At 47.6% G+C, this 17,760-nt stretch overlaps 6 protein-coding genes and 1 pseudogene across 7 annotated transcripts; 3 read left to right on the top strand and 4 right to left on the bottom strand.

Moving 5' to 3' along the window:
• Window positions 1-4,385: 4,385 nt before the first annotated feature.
• Window positions 4,386-4,756, top strand: LOC306801685 (histone H4; the record flags this gene model as incomplete). Its single annotated transcript, XM_079304946.1, has 1 exon — window positions 4,386-4,756. The coding sequence occupies one exon, from the start codon at window positions 4,386-4,388 to the stop codon at window positions 4,695-4,697; it is 312 nt and encodes a 103-aa protein (XP_079161072.1). The 3' UTR covers window positions 4,698-4,756.
• An 801-nt stretch (window positions 4,757-5,557) lies between these two features.
• LOC306800827 (histone H3.2) lies at window positions 5,558-5,999 on the bottom strand. Its single transcript, XM_079303206.1, has one exon. It carries the CDS (start codon window positions 5,982-5,984, stop codon window positions 5,574-5,576), a length of 411 nt encoding a protein of 136 aa, XP_079159332.1. The 5' UTR covers window positions 5,985-5,999; the 3' UTR covers window positions 5,558-5,573.
• Window positions 6,000-6,875: 876 nt separating this feature from the next.
• On the top strand, window positions 6,876-7,389 carry LOC306801063 (histone H3.2). The gene has a single exon (XM_079303727.1). It carries the CDS (start codon window positions 6,883-6,885, stop codon window positions 7,291-7,293), a length of 411 nt encoding a protein of 136 aa, XP_079159853.1. The 5' UTR covers window positions 6,876-6,882; the 3' UTR covers window positions 7,294-7,389.
• A 700-nt stretch (window positions 7,390-8,089) lies between these two features.
• On the bottom strand, window positions 8,090-8,501 carry LOC306801386 (histone H4). Its single transcript, XM_079304458.1, has one exon. The coding sequence runs from the start codon at window positions 8,488-8,490 to the stop codon at window positions 8,179-8,181; it is 312 nt and encodes a 103-aa protein (XP_079160584.1). The 5' UTR covers window positions 8,491-8,501; the 3' UTR covers window positions 8,090-8,178.
• A 5,182-nt stretch (window positions 8,502-13,683) lies between these two features.
• Window positions 13,684-14,223, bottom strand: LOC306800890 (histone H2A.J). Its single transcript, XM_079303337.1, has one exon. It carries the CDS (start codon window positions 14,142-14,144, stop codon window positions 13,755-13,757), a length of 390 nt encoding a protein of 129 aa, XP_079159463.1. The 5' UTR covers window positions 14,145-14,223; the 3' UTR covers window positions 13,684-13,754.
• Window positions 14,224-14,428: 205 nt separating this feature from the next.
• On the top strand, window positions 14,429-14,902 carry LOC306800891 (histone H2B 1/2/3/4/6). The gene has a single exon (XM_079303338.1). The coding sequence runs from the start codon at window positions 14,470-14,472 to the stop codon at window positions 14,848-14,850; it is 381 nt and encodes a 126-aa protein (XP_079159464.1). The 5' UTR covers window positions 14,429-14,469; the 3' UTR covers window positions 14,851-14,902.
• Window positions 14,903-15,945: 1,043 nt separating this feature from the next.
• LOC306801129 (histone H1.01 pseudogene) lies at window positions 15,946-16,885 on the bottom strand (annotated as a pseudogene). The gene has a single exon. The product of its transcript is annotated as a histone H1.01 pseudogene (transcript).
• Between the last annotated feature and the right edge of the window lie 875 nt (window positions 16,886-17,760).

Below are 17,760 nucleotides of genomic sequence, written 5' to 3' on the forward strand. Positions count from 1 at the left end.
ATTTGATCACCCAAATCATAATGATCCAGAGATCCAAAACCACGTGTGTCTGTGGGCAGTGAAGTTCCCATTAGTTTCTAATCCTCTGTGTGTGTGTAGACTGCTGATTGCTGAAGGAGCTTGTAGCCACAAGGAGTTCATACAGAATAGAAGCATCAGTGGATAGTGTTAGTGAGATCAATATTTAATTACCATACTTAATAGAAAATAGAACAAGAGTGTAAAAAGTTATTACCTTGTAAACGACTTGGTAACTTTCTCTTGTGTGATGTTTTGGGTTTTTTGTTTGCTTATTTTCAGCTATTACCTTGTAAATGACTTGGTAATTTTCTCTTGTGTGGTGTTGTTTTGGGTTTTTTGTTTATTTTCAGCCTTAACTATCTCTTTCTGTATCTCTGAATTTGGGGATAACCAGGAAGAGCTATTGAGGGTTTCAGCATAAACACTTCAATGCATAAAAAAGGAACAAATTTAAGTACCATAGCTAAAAATTACATGTATTATTTTAATGTGATTTTTAATTCTCTGTCAGAGATGGATTCCACTGTGACTGGACAGGAGCTACTGTGATCCGTGCTGGTGTCCAGCTTGCTCCTAGAGGACTGCACAGCCAGGAAGAAATTCTGTAGGAATTCTTCAGACTCACAGGGGCAGTCAGTCCCTGGCCCAGGTTCATCAGGTTGGTCCAGGTGAATCAGAAAGAAAACTGGGACCCAGCTGACCCAACTTCAGAGAGTCTGGCACTAATTTAGGTGCACACTGAGGTGTAGAAGGTGTGATCCCCCTTTATTTTGTGGGGATGACCACTGGCCATGCTGATGGGCCTGTCCTCAGTATCCTGGATCCTGGGCTGTGCAGGGATTGGCAGCTTGGAGTCTCCATGTCAGTAGGGTGCACAAAGCCTGAATTTTGCTTATGCTGCAACTTCAAAGTATTTTTTCTTCCTCTCCATGAAATTAGACAACTTCTGTAATATCTAGTCATGTTGATCATCACTCTTGGCAAAAATCCATCTCTATTTTTAGCTGGAGTTGTACATTTCATATAATAGTGCTCTGGGATACTCATCTCCCTAGAAAGATAATGCAAAAAGAGATTATTCCTTTCCCTTACAAATATTTCATCTAAATAAAGTAGCACTATCATGAGATTTTGCTTTAGGAGAAGAACCAAATCTGTATCTCCTGCCATCACCCATCCTGTTCCTGCCCCTCCTGCAGGCCCTGACTGCCTGCCCACATCACAGGACATGGCCCAGGGCTCTTCCAGCCAGTGCTGCCTGATCAGGAAAAGCTTTTGCCATTGCTCTTCTACTGTCATGATTAACAGGAAAAGAGGGATAGATGGAAGGATGGATAGATTGATAACTAAAAATTGTACTTCATATACACACTTATTGGTTCTGAGTAAAAAAATAATCCATGTAGATGAACCACCAGGAGTGAAGGATAAACACTGGCCATTAAACATGAGAGTGGCTGTAAAATAAAAGATGTCATATAGGAAATGAAGTGTTATTTCAGAATTAAGGGATTTCAGATTGCTTAGAAGTCTATTTTTCTTTTCCATAGCATTGAATGGTTTGAGTTCCTGTAAGCAGATGGTTTTCTCCTCCTTTTGATTTAATTTTGCCATCTTCAAAAGTGTCTTGATACTTCAGCAATATACACACTGTTACTTATACCCATGGACGCTGGTAAGAAGTTTAGAAAAGTAACACACAAATAAAGTATGCAAAAAGAAAATTTAAAAAATTAATCTACCTGGTGTGAAAAACATAAATTTAGGTAAGCATTACTTGGACAGTCATGAAATACAAAATATTTCCTCAAATAACCCAAGGTCACTGCAATGCATGAGTCTATTCTATGTACTTTTGTTCTGCTGTCATATCTACAAAGATTCTATGTAAAATTTGCCATAATAAAAGTTTACTCTCCATAATCTGTGGGATTTATTCCTTTGAAACTAAGGTGTTGCTTAGGAACAAATTACACTGATACCTCTTGTAGTTCTTCTTTACGAGTTTGTCTCAAGAGTACTTAAGAAGTAATGGACCCTAGATAATGATAAAAACTTGATTATTAAGTGGTCTAATAAAGAGAGGATCGATAAAATTTGACTTAAAAATAAACAAAGGTTAAATTTAATGGAAAGAATATTATCTGTACAATAAGCACCACACAAAGGGATCTAGTGAACTAAAAAGCATCAAGATATGGGTTCTAAAAGAAATTGCAACTTTTTCATAAAATGCCAATTAGCACTGGGCAAGGGAAGTGAAGTGGGCATTTTGCAAGGCAGAATAACTATTCTCATTAAACCACATAAATGAAATTAAATAGCTTAATTGAATAATCTGCATGAATATTAGCACCTATATGTTTGAAATGAAATTAAAGCAAAGCTATAGAGAAGATGTACCAAAACTAATGTGATTAAATCCAGATGTGCCACATGAAAAGGGAAAAAGTAATTCCTGCAGGACTCCTGAAGAAACCAAAATAGGTCATTTGAATATAGATAAATAGAGAGAAAGTCACATTCACCACTCTCAAGGTAAAGGTATGTGGTATCAAATACCAAAAGCAGTAATAGACAGGGAAGAATAAGCTTTATAGTTATGCAGAAGTTTTACTGAGCTCTCTATTCTGTTCCATCTATGTTGTAACCCTTAGATGCAGTCACAGCAGAGAAAAGTCTGCATAGAAATCTTTGGGGTTTTTTCCTTGAGTAAGTGCAATGATAAATATTGTGCAAAGACAGTAATTTCAAATGTGTTGATTTTGGCTGGGTTGGAGTTTTTGCCTTTACTTTCCCAATTAAAGTATCTTCATCTCAAACCATGTGTTTTATTGCTTTTACCCTTCTGATTCTCTCCCAGTCCCACTGTTGGAGGGGGTTAGACCACAACAACTGGAAGAGTTTCTGTCCTACAAACATCATTAATACTGATATGCAAAGCTGAATATGTACCTGTAGAACAAGTAATTTGATATTAATAGGTGTAAACTTATGTAAACACTGCCTGTCTATATACCCTGAAAATACATATCACAGTGGTAGCCAAGCACAACCTTGTATTAAATAACATGCATACAAAAAAAGGTCTACAGAGAGAGAAAGGTAAATCTCAAATTCCTCATGATCATCTCCCTTGAGAAAGAGACCTTATGATAAAAGCTGCTGAAAAAAGACAAACAAAACCAACAAAACAGTGGTGGCTCATATGCAAAAGTGTGTGAAATTTCCAAGCAAAACCTTTTCACATTCAAGAAACATTTTATAGTAATGGGCATCCATTGGAAATAGGAAAATGATGGCGAGGATCCAACAAATTGAGAAACACATGACCAGGAGAGAAAACCCAAACCTGTGCACTGCACACAGGTATAATTAACCAGAGGGAAACTCCTGCCAAGAAAGATGGTATATAGCAACAGTATGATATAGAATTTATTTGATAATCCTTCCAAAATAAAAAAAAATAGCCCAAATATATATTTATGGCAAATTTAAATAATAATTCAGAAAAAGTAGAAGTAGATATGTGCATGCAAAGCATGAAGGCTTCCGGGATTCACTGCAGCAGAATGGACTCAAAGAGCACAAAGGTCTCCAGACCACTTTTTATGTTCAAAGACTAATATAATGTGAAGAAAAAAATGGGGAAAGCAATGCTTTTTCATATATCATTAAAGATATGACCAAGAAAATTATCAAAGGCTTGTAACAACTTTAAAAGCACAGACATAATGCAGATTTTATTAATGGGTGCGTGATTAAAAGACATTCATTAGCACGTCAGTCCCATAACAACAAAGCCACGTGATCGTTAAGTTAGAGACTTGGAGAACGTTAGGCTTTCCTTGGGGAAAAAAAAATAAATATTATCTCCCTAAAGATGAAAAATAGAAAAAAAATCGCAGGGCTATAGTCCCGTTTGCTAGTGATCGGTAAGGAAGGGAGCATTTACCGGGCCCTTTGTTGGGGCGCAGATTGACGGCGGCGCAGCGCGGGAGGAACTCGGCTCTGCCGTCCCGCCGCCGCCATGGGCCGGGTTTTGCTGCAGCCCCGCGCCCGCCGGGGCTCCTGTCGCTCCATGTCGGTACCGAGAGCCCCGCGGGGCCGGGAACCGGGCACGGGGGGCCCCGGGCGGATCCGCAGCCCGGCCCGGTTCGGACTCCCGGGGGCGGGGCTGAACCGAGCCCGCCGCGCGCGGCCCCGGCGGGAGCGATGGCGCCAAAGGCGCGCGGGGGGAGGGCGCGCACAGAGCCCGCCCCGGCCCGGCCCCTGCAGTCCTCAACCAGGTCGGACCCACTGCAATATAGACAAGCGCGGGGTCGTTTGCACTGCACTGATCTGTGTGTGAGTAACCGTGAGCTATGTCTGGTCGGGGCAAGGGCGGCAAGGGGCTTGGCAAGGGCGGTGCCAAGCGCCATCGCAAGGTGCTGCGCGACAACATCCAGGGCATCACCAAGCCGGCCATCCGCCGCCTGGCTCGGCGCGGCGGCGTCAAGCGCATCTCGGGGCTCATCTACGAGGAGACGCGCGGCGTGCTCAAAGTGTTCCTGGAGAACGTGATCCGCGACGCCGTCACCTACACGGAGCACGCCAAGAGGAAGACTGTCACGGCCATGGACGTGGTCTACGCCCTCAAGCGCCAGGGTCGCACTCTGTACGGCTTCGGCGGCTAAACTAGGTTCTCGCAGCTACAGTTTACCGTTCTTCCAACACAAAGGCTCTTTTCAGAGCCACCCACAAATTTCATAAAAAGAGCTTTTAATCGCTATTTAATGTGAGTTTTTCTGTATATGTGTCGCATTGAAGTAGGCGGAAAGATCCTTATTTTTACACGGGGAACGAAGCCAGGGTAGCGACGTTAGCGCTTTATTAGAGGGGTCATAGTGTTATATGGAAACAGGCGCTGCGACTTGGCCGTCCTTTACTCCCCCAGTCTACATGGAGCATCCGCTCTCAACCCAGACCCTCTTTCGAAACGGCAGCGGAACGAACACACGGGAGAGAAAAAAGCGAGGGAGGGAGGGGGAATGAGTCGCGGGTGACCGCACTTGCCGTAGCCGCTCTCGCAGCACCGCCACAGCCGGGAAGGGGAAGGAAGCTCCCGAAATGGCGGCCCTGTTCACACTGCCATTCGGTGGGCGGGACAGAGCGGGAAGAAGGAGCAGCGAAGAGCACCCGGTAGCGCCCTAGAGACTGCACACCAAACACGCTGCGATCCCCGTAGGGCTCTAAAGCCCTCCCTGCCGCCCGGCCCCGTCCAGCGCCTCACGCTGCCTGTTCTCCAGGCACCGCTCTCGCCTACACTCACCACTGGCCATTGCGCCCTCCCTGCGCCCGCAGCTTTAGACCGGGAATCTCAGAATGACCGACACACATACGGGGCAGGGCGCAAAGAGAGGGTAAATCCTATATCCCGCCACTTATCCCAGGATGGGCACTGAAAAGGGACTATCTGAGCCTGCCCCGCAACACAGCGATAACAGCTCTCTCCGGTGGCTTTGTGGTGGCTCTTAAAAGAGCCTTTCGGTTTAAGTGGGAGGGCAGAAGACTTATGCGCGCTCTCCGCGGATGCGGCGGGCCAGCTGGATGTCCTTGGGCATGATGGTGACGCGCTTGGCGTGGATGGCGCACAGGTTGGTGTCCTCGAAGAGCCCCACCAGGTAGGCCTCGCTGGCCTCCTGCAGCGCCATGACGGCCGAGCTCTGGAAGCGCAGGTCGGTCTTGAAGTCCTGCGCGATCTCGCGCACCAGGCGCTGGAAGGGCAGCTTGCGGATAAGCAGCTCCGTGGACTTCTGGTAGCGCCGGATCTCGCGCAGCGCCACCGTGCCGGGCCGGTAGCGGTGCGGCTTCTTGACGCCGCCCGTGGCGGGCGCGCTCTTGCGGGCAGCCTTGGTGGCCAGCTGCTTGCGGGGCGCCTTCCCGCCCGTCGATTTACGCGCTGTCTGCTTCGTGCGCGCCATCAGCACAACCCACAAACCACCCGAAATAAAATAGACCAAAAACGCCTCATCGAGCCGACATTTATGGTGCACGGCGGCCCCGCCTCCTCGCTGCTGATTGGCCAATGAAGCGGAGAATTTGATTGGCTAACAACTGAAGGCGCCCCGAGCCCGTCCTTCCAAACAAATCTGGGGTTGTTTCGGAATTGATAAAGCATCAATGCCTGCAGTGTTTTACTTGTATTCTGCCTATTTCTAAAATTGCACTTTCATGAAGCTGGTTCCGAATTGCACTCGCGGCTTTGCATTTTAAGCAATGCAATTACTTAAAATGCCTTAAATGAATAAAATGACAATCTCTCAAAACCTCACGACAAACAAACAGAACGCCTATGAAGTAAAAAAAAAAAAAAACCCAAAAAACAAAAAAACGCAATCAAAACAAAAAATACACACCAATCGGGTTTTATTTTTGCGTCTCTTACAAAGCATCGGATTCCTCGGTTTCTGCTTCCGTGAAAACTTATAATTACAAAATATAAGCGACCATTTTATGTAGAGTGCCAATAAGTGAACATGATAAGAAAAACGTAATCTTATCAATAATTCTTTGAAGACAATATTCTACCTTTACCCACTTTAAATAGCAGAGTAATCAACTTAACAAGGCAAGTGACTAAAAAATAAGAAATGCCAGCCCAGAATAAGGGCAAGACCAAGAGATAAGGCTGCTTCAGGCAAGGTGTTAAAGAGCAGATCTCAGCACAAGAAGGGGTTAACGCGGGATTTTCAAACCTTCCCCGAGAGCAGACGTTTCCCTCAGCCAATCAAAGGGCAGCGCTCGGATATAAAAGGAGCTGGGTAAAGCGCTCGAAATCAGTGACTGGTTGATCGTTTCTCATTACCAGGCGGTGTCCTGATGGCGCGTACGAAGCAGACAGCGCGTAAATCGACGGGCGGGAAGGCGCCCCGCAAGCAGCTGGCCACCAAGGCTGCCCGCAAGAGCGCGCCCGCCACGGGCGGCGTCAAGAAGCCGCACCGCTACCGGCCCGGCACGGTGGCGCTGCGCGAGATCCGGCGCTACCAGAAGTCCACGGAGCTGCTGATCCGCAAGCTGCCCTTCCAGCGCCTGGTGCGCGAGATCGCGCAGGACTTCAAGACCGACCTGCGCTTCCAGAGCTCGGCCGTCATGGCGCTGCAGGAGGCCAGCGAGGCCTACCTGGTGGGGCTCTTCGAGGACACCAACCTGTGCGCCATCCACGCCAAGCGCGTCACCATCATGCCCAAGGACATCCAGCTGGCCCGCCGCATCCGCGGAGAGCGCGCATAAGTCTCCTGCCCTCCCACTTAAACCGAAAGGCTCTTTTAAGAGCCACCACAAAGCCACCGGAGAGAGCTGTTATCGCTGTGTTGCGGGGCAGGCTTAGGCAGTCCGTGTAAACCCTTTTCAGTGCCCATCCTGGGATAAGTGGCGGGATATAGGATTTACCCTCTCTTTGCACCCTGCCCCGTATGTGTGTCGGTCATTCTGAGATTCCCGGTCTAAAGCTGCGGGCGCTGGGAGGGCGCAATGGCCAGTGGTGAGTGTAGGCGAGAGCGGTGCCTGGAGAACAGGCAGCGTGAGGCGCTGGACGGGGCCGGGCGGCAGGGAGGGCTTTAGAGCCCTACGGGGATCGCAGCGTGTTTGGTGTGCAGTCTCTAGGGCGCTACCGGGTGCTCTTCGCTGCTCCTTCTTCCCGCTCTGTCCCGCCCACCGAACGGCAGTGTGAACAGGGCCGCCATTTCGGGAGCTTCCTTCCCCTTCCCGGCTGTGGCGGTGCTGCGAGAGCGGCTACGGCAAGTGCGGTCACCCGCGACTCATTCCCCCTCTCTCCCTCGCTTTTTTCTCTCCCGTGTGTTCGTTCCGCTGCCGTTTCGAAAGAGGGTCTGGGTTGAGAGCGGATGCTCCATGTAGACTGGGGGAGTAAAGGACGGCCAAGTCGCAGCGCCTGTTTCCATATAACACTATGACCCCTCTAATAAAGCGCTACTGTCGCTACCCTGGCTTCGTTCCCCGTGTAAAAATAAGGATCTTTCCGCCTACTTCAATGCGACACATATACAGAAAAACTCACATTAAATAGCGATTAAAAGCTCTTTTTATGAAATTTGTGGGTGGCTCTGAAAAGAGCCTTTGGGTTGAAAGAACGCTAAACTGTAGCTGCGAGAACCGAGTTTAGCCGCCGAAGCCGTACAGAGTGCGACCCTGGCGCTTGAGGGCGTAGACCACGTCCATGGCCGTGACCGTCTTCCTCTTGGCGTGCTCCGTGTAGGTGACGGCGTCGCGGATCACGTTCTCCAGGAACACCTTGAGCACGCCGCGCGTCTCCTCGTAGATGAGCCCCGAGATGCGCTTGACGCCGCCGCGCCGAGCCAGGCGGCGGATGGCCGGCTTGGTGATGCCCTGGATGTTGTCGCGCAGCACCTTGCGGTGGCGCTTGGCACCGCCCTTGCCGAGCCCCTTGCCGCCCTTGCCCCGACCAGACATGGCTCACGACTGCTAACACACAGATCAACGCGATGGGAACAATCCCGCGCTTGTCTATATTGCAGTCGGTCCGACCTGGTTGAGGACTGCAGAGGAAGGCGGGGTCCCGTGCCCATTCCCCGCCCGCCCCTCCCTCCTCCCCTTCCTGCGCTGTTCCCCGCGGGTTTCCCTGGTTACGCGGCCCAGGCGCTTTCCCGGCCTTGTCCCCGCGGCCCCGCCTCTCCCGAGCGGTTCTGGGCCTCTCGCTTCCATGACATCACAGTGTATTCTGGGAAAAGGAAAGGGTCCCAGAAGGATCATAGAGCCCGACTTCTAAGTAGTGTCCTCATACCGGGATTGAACCTAAAATCTTGGCATTTCTAGCACCTCGTTCTACCCTGCCCGCTGTCAGCCCTTGCGTCCCTTTTACTCTTTCCTGTCCCTCTCCGTTGCCCTGGGCGCTGGAGACAGTTTAATGACATCTCGGTCTCCGTCAGTAGGAAGAGCGGGACCTGCGACCCCCGGCCCCGGTTTCGGGCTGCTGCGCCCCTTCCTCGTCCCTCCCCGCAGGTCTGCGGCAAAATCCGACCAATGCGGGGCCTCTCTGGCGCTGCCGCCCCTCCCCGCCGCTCCGGCACCTTCCGCTCGCCGGAGCCGCACGGAGGAGCCTTTCCCGGGCAGCGCCGTCTTTGTTCGCTCCGGCTCCGCGTTTCCTTTGTCTACCCGGGCACTCCCACAGCCGCTGCCTCCTCCGTGCGGTGCTGAGCGCTCCGCGCTTCCCTGTTCGGACCGGAGAGTCTCTGATGGGAGTCAGGGCTGTTTGAGGGAGAGGAAGGGACCTTCTCTTCGGCCGGGCCTCGGGAAGAAGCGCCCGCTGCCCTACACGAGATCCAGCCAGCGAAAAAAATCACTACGGATATCGCAAGCAACTCTCTGTATGACATCCGAACAATGAACACTTTTTTGTTTTTTTTTATTCCAATGAGGAAAGCATAAATATTTTCTCCGTGTGTTCCACAACTTTTTCGAAAAACATGTCATACATGCTGCTTACAGTATGTTGGACTGTATTTCTGAAGTGAATGAATAAATACAGAGTTATGAGACTGTATTTCTAAATTAAATCTGTTAAGATTTGAAATATTACTTGCACAGAATAATTGGTGCTCGCCAATTCTTATTTTATTATATTAGTATGTTATGTTCTTTAAATGTGCCTAATGCCATAATATTCTTTTATCCTTTAGAATTTGTGCAGGTATTTATTTAAATTTATTCCTTAATATAATGCAGAGTACCTCAGCAACATCTACAAAATATTATTGGAAATAAAATAGTCCCTAAATTAAAGGAGAAATGCATTCAGTTATTGGTACCAAAAGGATACAAATCTTGTTATCAGTATCACTCTGAATTAATTTTTCTTTCAAAAGTTCAATAATTTCACATATATACAGTACAAGGAGGAAAATGTGGCTTTATTTAGATTAGGTTTGTAGTTTTGACTAAACTAAGACTGTTTATAGACGAACTGGAAGATTTGTCACTACTGGGCCTGCCAGGCTGCTTTCTTAAATTCCCATTCGGCTCCACAAAGTCTGTTTTGCTCTTTATATCTGAAAATCTGTGTCTAGCTATGTTTCCTGAGGCAGTTATGAATAACGTTCTGATTACTTAAGAAAGCCAAAAGAAATTATGCAAAATCTTTTGGTATGGTATGTCAAAATAATAATTTATTCCTAAGGTTTCCTAAATGCAGAGTGAGGATCCCGATAAAACTTTTCCTTCCAACAGTATGACCACTGGAAAATCCCCTTCCATCTCTGCCAGATGGGTGATGGAGAGGCTGAGACCAGTAGCTTAAAGTAATTGAAGCAGTTGCAAATCCCTTTCTCCAGTAAGTGTAGTACATTGGATATAAGTTAATATAATTCCTTCTAGATGGCTGCCTTGACTATGTACTGCTGAGAGGGCACATGGACACATTTCCCAGGTGTGTCTGTTAGGGATATATTCAGTTCTTTTATGAATCAGAGATTTTATTTGGGAAAAAAAATGAAATTAAAAAAAAAGAAAAATTTGCTCCTGAATATAGGCCCTAATAAAGTTGTTTCTACTGTTAATTTGAGATATATTTTTTAAAATCAAAGTTTAATATCTGATCAGCATGTTATATATACTAAATACTACATTTCCCTCATGAATTTGTGCACACTGTACTAGGGGTTAAATAAGAAAAAAATATATGCAAAACTCAGCTCTGTTAAAAAAATTGGATTATGTAGTTTTTATAGTGTGCATTAATTAGGCCAGTTGCACTAGTTCCTCACTAAACTATAATGAGTGAATTGCTTTTTTTTCTTACAGTAAGGCCACGACTGTACAAGAGGGTGAATTAGTAGTAAAAAACCCATTCATCAGTGTATTTTAACCAACTTCAAAGCTGCTCATAATTTTTTTGAGACCTTAAGTGTTAATTTAAATCCATATCTGTATCTGCTACAACTGTCATAATAGGTGTAATGATATGCAAACTAAAGTATGTAAGAGCTTCTTAATAGGTACATTTTTCCTAGAATTGCAAGCTATACAGATGAATAGAGATGGAAAAGCTCTTTAAATTCTTAACTATGCAGTTTTAGGTCTTTTGATATGTAGATTGGATTTACTGAGTTATGTCCAATCATAACTGTGATCTGTATCATTGGAGGGACCTCGATTGCGTGTTTGTTTTGATTGTTTTTTTTTTCTTCACAAATTCTTTAGAATGTGAAGGTGCATTGCAACCCAATGACACAGCTAAGGTACCATGTGATATGGATTTCCTCTTTCCTACTGCTAGCTGCATGTGCAAATGAGGTAAGTTTATTCATTTAAACTTGCTTAGCTGCATTCCTTCACCCACTGGAATTTGCTTGAAAGCTGCATTTAACACCAGGAGTGTTTCCAGCACTCCCACCATATGATCCATCTGATTTACCAGATTTTTATGGTTGAGAACTCATCACTGCTGATGGCAACACTGGGTTAGCAATTGGTGAAATCACTACTGGCAAAGGCAAATCTAGGCAGTGGTAATGAGTGGATCAAAGTATCACAGAGGATGAAACTCCAGGTACTGAGGTGAGAAGACAAATGACTGTAGTATTTGGAATTAATTTCTGAATTAAATATTGAATTCCTTGTCAGATAACAGGAAGAATTTGGAGGGATATACTGGATTTAGCTGCACATTCAGAGGAAGAGGAGGCTCCCTCTTGTGATACCAACTCTGATCTCCACATACAGAAGTGTGTCTGCAGAGATAGGAAATCCTGCTTAGACACCCCTACACCTCAGCCTTTCTCTGGAATTCCAGTGCTTTGATGTACAGATACACACTTGTGGCCCAGAAAGCCAATCCTGGCTGCATCAAAAGCAGCCTGAACTGAAGGTCAAGGAAAGAGCAGAAACTGAGACCCCACCCAGAGAGCTGCATGCAGCTCTGTGATCTTGTGGCATAAGACATGAACCTGCCAGAGCAGGGCTAGAGAGGGCCACAAATATTATCAGAGGGTGAGGTCATTTCTCCCATGAAGGAAGGCTCAGAGAGATGTGGTTGCTTGGCCAGGGGAAAAACATGTTTGGATGAAACCCTGTAGCAGCCTTTCAATACAGAAAGGCTTTTTTTTTCAGGCCTGTAGGGACAGGAGGAAGGAGAATTATTTTAAACTGAAAGAGGCTACTTTTAGATTGAACATTATTAAGGAATATTTTGCAAGGAGACTTGTGGGACACTGAAGAAGGCTGTTTGGTAAAAATGTGGATGCCCCATCCCTAGAGGATCTAAATCCTTAGGGTCAGGCAGGATGGGGCTTTGAGCAGTCTGGGCTGGTGAAAGGTGACACTGCTCTCAAGCAGGGGTTTTGGATGAGATGATCTTTAATTTTAGCCTTCCAACCCAAACCTTTATGAGATTGAAGCTTTCTGAAAAACACTCATGTAGAAATCTCTTCTGGAAAACGTAGAAGGCTCATACACTTTAAAATAAATTTTTAATTACCATTGCAATTTTAAAGAAGAGAAGAGTACAGGCCAGGAGATATTTAGCTGCAGCAAATTATGATCAACAAAAGAACATTAAAAAACCACTACAAGTGTCCACATATAAACAAAACCTTTAGATACAGATACCACTATAAAAAATTGGTCTGGTGTTCTAGCAGGTCTCTTCCTCATCTTTCTTTCCACATATAATACTTGATGACCTGCTTTGACCATGGCACAATGCTGCCTAAAAAGCCTCTCAGCTGCAGCCTGGGGATGGCAAGGAGGCACAGTGGGATTATTGCCTTCCCTCAAGGCCAGAGCACTCCTTCTCTCCAGGGGAAGGAAAAACAGAAGTGCAACAAAGATGAGACAAATCACCTCAATGCAATGTGCTACAGACCACCGGGTGAAGCTTCTGGGAATATCCTAAGAAGAGGAATTAGCCAGACAGTGTTTATCCTAATTTATAGTAATGACTATGGAGAGATTTAAGGTTGTGGTGTTCTGTAATATATCTACCAACAATACAGAAAATTGATGTAACAAATGGAGTAGCAATGAACAGTGAGAGAATTTTAGAAAAGAAAGCTCGAAAACAACACTTAAAATGGAAACATATTACCACTACAAGGTGTTCCTGAAAAGCGCCACACTGTTGCTTTTGAGTGCAGGTGAGTAAGATGTATATTTGATGTAACTTTTCGTAAGACATTCCTCATTGTGTTTAGACATAGATTTAACGTATAGAGAACTTGACATATTTTAAAGAATAAAGGGCTTTTAAGGGAAAGAAGAAATCCTTTCTCTGTCGTCAGATGTAGCTACATCTGCTGTTTAGGATAGTCTCCAATTTATCTTCACGCTGCATAGCTTTTGCCACTTCCATCTGTGCTTTAGCAACCATCCCGTATCCTACACCCTAAGCAAGCAGGGGAACCATGGAAGGTGAGCAGCATCCTGAAAACAAGCTCTTTACGGAGTGCTTAAATGAAAAAATGAAACAATCACTTCACAAATATTCATTTAAAAACAAGTGTTAGAAAGCAAAAACACCCTGCCTGTTCAGCAGAAACCAAGTCTTAAAATACTGCAACGCGAGTTCGAGGTAAACTTAGCATTATTGAAAATTCAGCACCAGAGCACGTCAGTTAAAAAAAGCAACACAACTCTTTTCTGATTAGGTGGGTGGCTCTGAAAAGAGCCTTTGGTTTAAAATGTCACGTCGCAGGAGTCTCGAGTAGCTTGACCCGCCGAGTTTATTTGCTTTTAGCTTTGTGACTCTCGGTCTTCTTGGGCAGCAGCACGGCCTGGATGTTGGGCAGCACGCCGCCCTGCGCGATCGTCACCTTGCCCAGCAGCTTGTTGAGCTCCTCGTCGTTGCGGATGGCGAGCTGCAGGTGGCGGGGGATGATGCGCGTCTTCTTGTTGTCGCGGGCCGCGTTGCCCGCCAGCTCCAGGATCTCGGCCGTCAGGTACTCCAGCACGGCCGCCATGTAGACGGGAGCTCCGGCACCCACCCGCTCCGCGTAGTTACCTTTACGGAGAAGGCGATGAACGCGGCCCACGGGGAACTGCAGCCCGGCCCGCGACGAGCGCGACTTGGCCTTAGCTCGGACTTTGCCTCCCTGCTTCCCACGGCCGGACATGCTGGAATCTCTGGATACAGCAGAGCCTGAACAAGCAACTGAAAATTGAAACAATCATAGTGACGCAACCGCCCGGCCCTTTTATCCCTTCCCTGGGCGGGATGGGCCCGCGGCGATTGGCTGGAACCGAGCTCTGCTGAAACAACCAATGAGCTGACGGATCGTATTGTGACCAATCGGCGATAAGGACACGCCTTCTGCAGTAAGGACCAATCGCATTGCACGCTGCTCAGTCCCCATATTTGCATACAGGGTCTCTATAAACGGCGGGCGCTGCGGCCATTTTACGTGCTCAGCTTTCTCTGTGAGGAAAAGAGCTGCTAAAATGCCCGAGCCGGCCAAGTCCGCTCCCGCGCCCAAGAAGGGCTCCAAGAAGGCGGTGACCAAGACGCAGAAGAAAGGCGACAAGAAGCGCAAGAAGAGCCGCAAGGAGAGCTACTCCATCTACGTGTACAAGGTGCTGAAGCAGGTGCACCCCGACACGGGCATCTCGTCCAAGGCCATGGGCATCATGAACTCCTTCGTCAACGACATCTTCGAGCGCATCGCCGGCGAGGCGTCGCGCCTGGCGCACTACAACAAGCGCTCCACCATCACGTCGCGGGAGATCCAGACGGCCGTGCGGCTGCTGCTGCCCGGCGAGCTGGCCAAGCACGCCGTGTCCGAGGGCACCAAGGCTGTCACCAAGTACACCAGCTCCAAGTAGGGCGTCTCGGACCGTCACTCTCAACCCCAAAGGCTCTTTTAAGAGCCACCCACATACTCTATAAAAGAGCTTTTACACTTTATACAACCATTTAATCAGTACTTAATCTTGCAATGGTAATTGTGAAGTACGCAAGCTGCAACTTGTAGGTAATTAAATGCACTTGCTAGTTACAAATATAAATGTTTAAAAAAAGTTTCAGTAAATTGAAACAAATCTTTTTTACAATATAGATGCGAGACAAGACTTCATGATTTATTCCATCCAAATGAGGAATTTCACATGAGAACCAGAAAACATGCGTCAAGAAAAATATTAAAACAATTATTTTTAAAGGGCGGAGGGAAAAATAATCGACCCTATTCACTTTGGGTATAGATGTTTCGGAATTGTTTTCTATATGAGTGCAGGGCTGGGGGACGGGAGAACACCCCTCAGATGGGGTAGACGCTTTTAGGGGATGAGATCTCACGGAACGCGGGGGACCGGGAGCACGGGTAGGCTCGGAGCCAGCGCGAGCAGAGTTCCGTGCCCCCCTTCATTTCTCTCTTGTCCTACTCTTTCCCCCCTCCCCTTCCCCTACAGCGCGGGCTTTTCCAAATTTCTCAGCGGCCCAATCAGCGGCCGCGGCTTCTCCCATCAGCCAATCCGAGGCGGCGCAGGCAGCCCGCGGTGGCGCGCGGGCCCGGGGCCGCTCCGCCTCTGCGCTGCCGCCCGCGGGGCTCGGCACCGCCGCCCGGCAGGGTGCGGGAGAGCAGCGCTGAACGGCGCCTTCCACCCTTCTCCCTCCCGCCCCGGCCATCGCCTCCTCGCCAAAGTAGGTCGGGCAAATCTCGCAGAAAGGTCATTGCCAAGGAAGCGGAGGAGTCGTGCTGACAGTTCGCTGCTACGGTCACTACGAGGTGTGGCAGTGGCATCCGTGCTGTAAAGAACCGCGCTGATTTAGAGCAACGAAAGGAACCTCCGCGCCCCAGAAAGGTACCCGCCCTTAAGCAGTCCCTTTAACAGATACACACCCACTTGCGGTGCTACAAAAAAAAAAAAAAAAAAAAAAAAAAAAAAAAAAAAAAAAAAAAAGGCAGCCTTTAGGAAACGTTTTCGCAGGGAATGTAAACTTTTATTTTTCCAAGTCTTAGTGTAAAGCCACGGCCGGAAGTTTAGCGTCCCATCCACTCCATAGACGAACGTCCCGCACGGATAGTGGCGAACAGTCGGCTCTGCTGCAGGCAGGGTGCTCAGTGATGGAGTGTATCAGCCCTTTTGGGGACAATAGTGGGTGGCTCTTAAAAGAGCCGTTGGGTTTAAAAGTATTTCCACTTCAACACTTCATTTCTTGGGCGCTGCCTTCTTTGCCTTTGCTGCTTTCGGCTTGGCCGCCTTAGGTTTGGCTGCTTTGGGCTTCACCGCCTTCGCCTTAGCCGGGCTCTTCGCTGCTGCCGCCGCTTTTTTGGGCTTGGCAGCTTTTGTGGCCTTCTTGGGGCTCTTCGCCGCTTTCTTGGCCGCTGCTGCCGCCGGCTTCTTCGCCTTCTTGGGGCTCTTCTTCACCGCCGCTGCTTTCTTGGGCTTCTTGGCGGCGCTGGCGGGCTTCTTGGCCGCCGGCTTCTTGGGCTTAGCTGCAGCAGTTCTCTTCTTTGGAGCTTTTTCCTTGACTTCTCCCGGTTTCTTACTGAGCCGGAAAGAGCCGGAGGCGCCGGTGCCCTTGGTCTGCACCAGGGTGCCCTTGCTGACGAGGCTCTTGAGCCCCAGCTTGATGCGGCTGTTGTTCTTCTCCACATCGTAGCCGCCGGCGGCCAGCGCCTTCTTGAGCGCGGCGAGGGAGAGCCCCTTGCGCTCCTTGGAGGCGGACACGGCCTTGGTGATCAGCTCGGTGACGCTGGGCCCCGCGGGCTTGCGGGCTTTGGAGCCGCTCGCCGCCTTCTTCGGCTTCTTGGCGGCGGCCTTGGCGGCGGGGGCCGCGACGGCGGGAGCGGCGGCGGGAGCGGTCTCCGACATCGCTGCAGAGACTTCTTCCTAATCAAAAGAAAGTAATTGGGCTACAGTAACCCCGATGCCTGAATTTATAGCGAAGCGGTGATCTGTGATTGGTGCTTTGCAGAGCCCGCCTAACTGTTAGCCAGGAAGAGCTTTTCCTCCTCCGAGTCTGTGTTTCTTCGGAGTTATAAATTCTTATTTTTCGTAAAACGAGTGCCGCAAAATCACCCCAGTTTCTTCGCAGAGTGAAGAGGAGACTGTGGACTTTCATTCGGGCAAGTTTCTTGCTGTTTGGACTACAGATGGGAGAGAAAAGCTGTTTTTAACCCCGCGTTGTGAAGCCGGAGAGACCCCGGGAACGGCAAACTTTTGTTTTTCCTTCTAAATTAAAATAAAACACGAAGATAAAAAGTCTCCCCCGTAATGCAGGCTTATTCTTTGGGGGGTTTTCTTCAGATTAGGACAGAAACCGAGTGAGCAGCTTGAGTATTTTTGTCGTAAATTGATTTCAAAGACAAGGAAGTAACACAATTTCATGGCTGAGCTTTCAATATGGATAAAGATTCGGCTCTCTTAACCATATCTTTAACTATTAAGGATAGCGTATTTCAACGTATTTTCTTGTTTTAGGAAAGGAAGAGACCTTCGGAGGAATATATGTACTATTGAAAAGTGTTTGGAACTGGCCAGTGCTGTGCTGCTTTTTTTGTTGGAAGTTTATTTGGTTTTTGTGTTGTTTTGTTTTTTGTATGATGTTCCCTAAGTGGATGGAATGATTTTGATATTTGTACGAATAGTCTGTCCCTAAAATGAAGTTGTAAATGCCTAGTTAATGCTTAGAAATCCGAGATAAATTGCTAGTTTTACACATTCTCGGTTCCAATCGTGGATGCTATTCTTTATTACTTAAAAACATTAGAGACAGACTTGGGGGGGAAA

The sequence above is a fragment of the Erithacus rubecula genome, assembly GCF_903797595.1.
Source record: "Erithacus rubecula genome assembly, chromosome: 4".
NCBI lineage: Eukaryota > Metazoa > Chordata > Aves > Passeriformes > Muscicapidae > Erithacus > Erithacus rubecula.